The sequence below is a fragment of the Apus apus genome, chromosome 28 (genome assembly GCF_020740795.1).
Source record: "Apus apus isolate bApuApu2 chromosome 28, bApuApu2.pri.cur, whole genome shotgun sequence".
NCBI lineage: Eukaryota > Metazoa > Chordata > Aves > Apodiformes > Apodidae > Apus > Apus apus.
Window position 1 is genome coordinate 388137 of NC_067309.1, and position 6776 is coordinate 394912.

At 53.6% G+C, this 6776-nt stretch overlaps 1 protein-coding gene across 1 annotated transcript; it reads left to right on the forward strand.

The window, feature by feature from the left end:
- Positions 1–797: 797 nt before the first annotated feature.
- LOC127395086 (keratin, type II cytoskeletal 6C-like) lies at positions 798–4618 on the forward strand. The gene is made up of 9 exons (XM_051641539.1): positions 798–1397; positions 2147–2361; positions 2542–2602; positions 2764–2859; positions 3027–3191; positions 3317–3442; positions 3667–3887; positions 4170–4204; positions 4311–4618. The coding sequence occupies exons 1-9, from the start codon at positions 798–800 to the stop codon at positions 4616–4618; spliced, it is 1827 nt and encodes a 608-aa protein (XP_051497499.1).
- The last annotated feature ends 2158 nt before the right edge of the window (positions 4619–6776 follow it).

Sequence of the window (6776 nt, forward strand, 5' to 3'; positions counted from 1 at the left end):
GAAGAGCTCAGTTCAGTCACTCAGGTTGTCTTGTTCCCTTCACTCCAGCATCATCCCAGGTCCCAGCTGGTTGTCACAGATTTGGGAAGATTGCAGGGAATTTAATCCTCAGGTAGAAGACACTCCCATTCAAAGTGACACCACGCACACTCCAACGAGATGTTTTCCTTTTCTAGCAGCAGAATATGCTGAGTCTCTTCAAATTTCAGTTCCCATTCAAGGTTGGGAAACTTCTTGTAAAATGCCAAAGGCAACTCAACATATAAAAAGGGGATTTAGGGTGTGTTTATGGAATTGTGAAAGCTATATTATAGCTGGGATTTAATAAAAAATTCTTCCCGGGGAGCTTTGATCAGGAAGATCTGTATCTGAAATTATTTGGAACCATTAATGAATGTTGGAAACCCAATGAGGGGGCTGTAGAAAAGGGCATTACTGTAGAAGAACAATTCCAAAGTGTCACAAAGATGCAAGAGTCCACTTAGTCACTGAGACCTGCCTCAATGTTCTTGTTCTTTTATTCACTTCTATATTGCAGGGTGTGTTTCTAGGCAGGCCCAAATATGGTAAAGCTCAACTGAGAATCTGTCAACAACACCAAGATGATGAAAATAAAATTGGTTTCCACCTTCACACCCAAGCTGCCCCAGCCCACCTCCAAAAGTGAATAAAAGGGAGTGTCTGGAACTGTGGAACCAGAGAAGACTGGGCACACTTCTCTCTGCGCTCATCTCCTTGCAGGACAGCTCTGTGGGTCTTTCTGGTCTTGATTTTTACTCTGCTTGGAAGAAGCCACCATGTCTCGGCAGTCTGTCTGCAGAAGCTTTGGAGGAGGGAGTAGAAGAGGCTACAGCTCTTGTTCTGCCATCGGTGGTGGCTTTGGAGGAGGAGGTGGCAGAAGCAAGATCAGTTACAGTTCATACTCCTCATCCAGGGGAGGTGGAGGAGGTGGACACTGTGGAGGCTATAGCAGCAGGAGCCTCCATAGCATGGGTGGCAGCAGAAGAATTGCTGTGGGTGGATGCTACGGTGGTGGAGGCTATGGAGGCAGAATGGGTGGCTTTGGTGGAGGCTATGGAGGAGGAATGGGTGGCTTTGGTGGAGGAATGAGTTGTGGAGGAATGGGTGGTGGAGGAATGGGTGGCTTTGGTGGAGGAATGGGTGGCTTTGGTGGAGGAATGGGTGGTGGAGGAATGGGTGGTGGTGGAATGGGTGGTGGAGGAATGGGTGGCTTTGGTGGCTCTGGCTTCCCTGGAGGCATCCAACCGGTGCAAGTTGACCCGACCCTCCTGCGGCCGGTCCACGTTGAGATTGACCCCCAGATCCAACAAGTGAAAAACCAGGAGAAGGAGCAGATCAAGATCCTCAACAACCAGTTTGCCTCCTTCATTGACAAGGTGAGACTTTAGGACCATGCTTGTTGGAGGCAAGAGCCACAAAAGCTGCTCCTGGGGTGAGAAAGGGAAAGGTTTTGTTGCCAACAACCAGTCATTAGAGTCCGCAGGAGTGACGCCTGAGCAGCCAGGTGTTATTAAGCTCTTATGAAGACCAACCTGCAGACAAGGTTTCCAAGCTAGTGGAAGATTAAAGAGACTATTGGCTGGACTTTCTGCAGATTCTCTTGCCAAGGCATCTCTAGAGCCTAATTTTGAGTGATTCAGGGTAAAGTCATCATCCTAAATTTACTTGTCTCCAGAGTTCTTATTACTGTGCTTTTTATTCCACGGCAATCATTCTGTAAACTTAGGAGGATTAAATGTCTTTCCAAGATTCTTGGATTATTTTAATTTTAAATAGAAACCAAAGAAACACGAGGCCTCCTGTAAGAGAATTTATGCACAGTTAGAAGAAGAAAATAATTGTTTTCTTGAGCTGACACCAGACAGGTGATGCAGCGTGAGAGCCTGATGTGGTGAAAACAGGGATGGTGTTTTCTGTTAGCAACAACTTCTTGTCCCAAAGTGAGAAGTTCAGAACGACTAAAAATTTATTAATGCTTCCCAGACACTTAAGAAGCTTGGATGTTTCAATGAGCCATAGTTGGAGATTTGGGGAGTGATTCCCTTGGTCTCCCAGCTGAGCCCAAGGTTGGAGCAGGGTGAGGTCTTCATGAGGGAATATCTCACACCACATTTTGGGCTTGCAGGTCCGCTTCTTGGAGCAACAGAACAAGGTCCTCTCCACCAAGTGGGAGCTCCTCCAACAGCAAGGGCCTTCGGGGCCAAGGAAGAACCTTGATGTCATCTTCGAAAATTACATCCAGAACCTGAGGAGAAAGCTGGACAGCATCTTGGCTCAGAGAGGCCAGCTGGAGTCAGAGCTGCAGAACATGCGTCAGTACGTGGAGGATTATAAGAGCAAGTAAGTACAGGGACTGACCAAGGAGAGGGGAGGCCAAGTGAGCCAGGCCAGACTGGAGATCTCCACACTCTTCCCTCTGCTCTGGAGCTCTGTAGAAAGAGGACCCAGGCTGCCCAGGAGGGAAACGGGGTTGGCTGAAGAGCAGCCCAAGAGCCTCAGCTTGTCTTGTCCCCCCAACAGGTATGAAGAAGAGATCAACAGGCGCACGGCTGCTGAGAATGAGTTTGTGGTGCTCAAGAAGGTGAGTCCCAGGGGCATGGGGGGTGTTTGGGGGGACAGGCTGCAAAGACCTTGGAAGGAGGCAGCACCAAGAAGGATAGCTTCCAACAGGATGTGTTGGCTGCCAACAGCTCTTGTGGAATGGGGTGAAGCTGTTGTTTCTCCGTGTCATCTCTCCTTTAGGATGTGGACTGTGCCTACATGACTAAAGTAGAGTTGGAAGCCAAGGTGGGAGCTCTGACAGATGAAATCAACTTCCTGAGGTGCATGTACGAGGAGGTAAGAGCTCTCCTGGGCTGGCTGGAGGTGCAGTGAGGCAGGTGGTGGGCAAAGACACTGAGGTTGTCCTGGGTGACCCTGTGGATTTGGTGTGGAGAGGCTGCTTGGAGTTGCTGCTGTTGGCTGCCCTGCTCAGAGGGTCAGGAGAACTCGGGTGTTGGTTGCAGGAACTGGCCCAGATGCAGACGATCAGCCGGGACCTGTCTGTGGTGGTGTCCATGGACAACAACCGCCACCTGGACCTGGACAGCATCATCGAGGAGGTCAGGCGCCAGTACGAGCAGATCGCCCAGAGCAGCAGAGCTGAAGCTGAGGCTTGGTACCAGAGCAGGGTGAGTTGGGAGTAGTCAAGGTGCTTGGACAGTCTGTGCTGTTGGCTGCCTCTCTGGCCATGGAGAAGGAGCTGAGTCCTGGGCAGGTTGTGACACTGATGGGTTGCTTTGTGTCCGTGTGTCAGTATGAAGAGCTGCAGAGCACTGCTGGCAGGCATGGGGACAACCTCCGCAACACCAAGATAGAGATCCAGGAGCTGACCAGGAACGTCCAGAGGCTGCGGGCTGAGATTGAGAACGTGAAGAAGCAGGTAGGGGCTCCTCAGCACCTGGTTTTGTGGTGGCATTGAGCTGGGTCCCAGGTGAGCTGGGTAGTGTGCCAGGGGAAGGGTGAGGGGAATGTAGTGATTGCAACTCAGGTCCTTTGGATGAGGGGGATGGTTCCTGTCTGTTGTCCATCCAGTTTGTGCCCTGGGGACTGCTCCAGTGGAGGGTGTGCAGAAGGGACCCGAGCAACAGCTTTTCTTTTTCTCAGAACCAGCAGCTGCAGGCAGCTATTGCTGAGGCCGAGGAGCGGGGTGAGATGGCCCTGAAGGACGCCAGGAGGAAACTGGAGGAGCTGGAATGTGCCCTGAGCAAGGACAAGGAGGAGCTGGCTCGCTTGCTGAAGGAGTACCAGGAGCTGCTGAACATCAAGATTGCTCTGGATGTTGAGATTGCCATGTACAGGAAGCTGCTGGAAGGAGAGGAGAACAGGTACCTCTCCTTTGTCCAAATTCTTAACAGATTTTACTGTGTGGGTAAATCCTTGCCCATGTTCTACAGATAAATTACATGCCTCTCCTGCTCTAATTATCAGTCTTTACTACATTTTCTGTATTGTTCATACACTGTTAGGTTCAAGGTGGCTCATTTTTTTAAAGAATAATAATGATATTCAGGAAAAAAAGTGTAAAAAACCTTCCAAAAAAAGGGAAATTCTCCACTGGAGGGGCATGTGCTTCCCCTTGGATTAAATGCTCCTGTTTTCCCTCACAGGCTGTGCAACGATGGCATGTCCAACGTCAATGTCTGTAAGTATCTGTGTTTCTGTCCTGGTGGCCTGGTGACAGGCCACATCTTTTTGGAGCTGCAGCCTCCCAGGGGCCAGCGGGTATGTAACCTGTGCTTCTCCTCCAGCTGTGGTCGGCAGGACCACCACCATCTCTGGAGGCAGAGGAGGCATGGGAGGAGGCTTTGGAGGCGGCAGCGGCATGGGCGGAGGAATGGGAGGAGGCAGCTGTGGAGTCGGAGGCAGCTTTGGAGGAGGCAGCTTTGGAGGAGGCAGCTGTGGGCTGGGGGGAGGGATATACAGCGGGGGCTTCTCCTCGGGCAGCGGGAGGATGGTCAGCTCTGGAGGTGGCAACTTCAGCTCCGGGGGGGGATCGTCCTCCGTGCGCAGATGTGTCACCACCACCTCCGTCAAGTCTTCAGGAGTGCGATTCTGAGCCCCGGAGCCAGCCTGGCAAAGGAAGGCATCATCTCCTCTCTTCTCCTGGCAGCAGCCCAGCCTCCTCCTTAACCCAGCTCCCACATTCTGCAGCAACATGAACCGTGTCCCTCAGCACGCACCAGCTCACCCAGGGGCTCGGTCCCAGCAAGGGGCTCTGGCGGCACCACCACGTCCCACCAGCAGCAGCCCTGGCCAGCTGCTCGTCAGCCCCAGCCCCCGGATGGAGTCACCATCTGAGCCAAGACAAGTCTCACTGGTGGCTGCCTGGCCCAAGGGCTGGTTGGCAGGAGGGAACTGCTCTGCCTCTCTCACTGGGTTGTACATTTCTGGCTGCCTCGTGGCAAATGTGTATAAAACTTCTCTTTGCTCCTCTGTCCTCACGTCCTCTGCTCCGTGGCCATGTTCCTGGGGTGCTTCTTCTTGCAGGACCTTGTGCTGCTTCCCTGCACTAGTCACTGCCCAATGAGGGACACCTGGCAGCCCCAGTTGCCCCAGGCAGGAGCTCCCTCTGGAGTCGTGGCTTCCAGTTCCACTTCTCCTTGTTCTCCGTGGCCGCTGGTGGCATCTCACACACACGTGGACTTCTCAGGAGCACAGCGCTTGCTCTTCAGTGCCAGGCCCCCTGTGCCATGGAACGAGATGTACTGTCCTCCCTCCCCTCCTCTTCTGTTTGTGGGATGTCCTGCTTGCTCGGGATGTTGCCATTCTCAATAAACTGCAGAGAACATTCCCAGCGTCTTAGTGTCTTTGCTTTGGAAGCCCCTTCCAGGCAAGGTGGTTTTTGCTGTTGGAGGAGCAGCGTGTTGGGAAGGGGTGGGTTGTTCTTCTGCTCAGTGTGTCATGACTGAGCTTTGAGGGAACTGAGGGGTGCCTGGAGAGAGTCAGGCAGGTGTCCAAGCATGGGTGATGCCTCTTGACTCTCCTCCATGAGTGTCTGAAAGCAGGAGCCATGCCTGGACTGGGGAGTTCTGGAAGCTCCACTCAAGCCTCGTGCCGCAGCGCAGCTGGGTCCGGAGACCTGTCCCAGTGCTCACTGCTTGGCCCCTGGACCAACCAACAGGGTTGAGCACCTGCACCTGACAGTCCCTGCTCATCACCTGCCAGTGGAGCAGGCTTTGGGAGGCGGCAGGTGAAGGCCGTGGCCTTGTGGGCAGAGGTGGAGAGCAGATTTGCAGCTGCCTGGAAGCAGGACATGGTCACTGGTCAAGCAGCTGCCCTCTGGTGCACACCAGGCTGGGCCTGGCAGGGTGCACAGCTCAGCACCCCAAGAGCACCAGGAGTGCTTGAGAACCACGGCCTCATCCTGCCCTTCACTGCCCAGCAGTGGGAGCAGGGACGGCAGGATGCATCCTGGACCTGGGGGGTCAGGTACACGTTGGGTCCCTGGAAAAGACGGAGAAGATCCCCAGGGTGTTCTCCGTACTTGGAGAGCAAGTGGAAGAGCTCTGGTCTAGGTTGAGGAGAGTAACTGGGAGAAGAAAGTTGGTGTTTGATCTGTGCTTCAGGTCCCCCACCACAAGAAGAGATCAAAGAGACAGAAACCGCTTTCAGTTGTGGCTGAAACGTCCCACAACAACCTGTTGAGAGCTGCCGGTGTCCCCGTGGCAGGTCAGGAAGCTGCAGACATTGGAAGAGGTCCAGGCAAGGCAGCAGGAAAGAACAGAATCATGGAATGGTTTGGGTGGGAAGGAACCTTCAAGATCATCTAGATCCAACCCCCCTGCGTGGGCAGGGACACCTCCCACCAGCCCAGGTTGCTCCAAGCCCCATCCAACCTGCCCTTGAACACCCCCAGGGATGGGGCAGCCACAGCTTCCCTGGGCAACTTGGGCCAGGGTCTCCCCACCCTCACAGGGAAGTATTTCCTCCTCATGTCTAGTCTAAATCTCCCCTCCTCCAGTTTAAAGATATTGGACATAAAGACTCCTCATCCTATCAGCACACACCCTGGTGCTCCAGCCCTCTGAGCATCCTCCTGGCCTTCTCTGGACTTGATCCAGGTTACAGGGCTCTCAGAAGAGCCTTGAAGCCTTGAAGCCCAGCAGCAGTGTGCTGGAGCTGGGGAATGTGGCTGGCTTGGCCCAAGCAGCAGACGAGGAGAAGGCCATGGCTGTGAGAAGCTGGGGCTGGGCCAAGAGCTTTTTGGGGTTTGG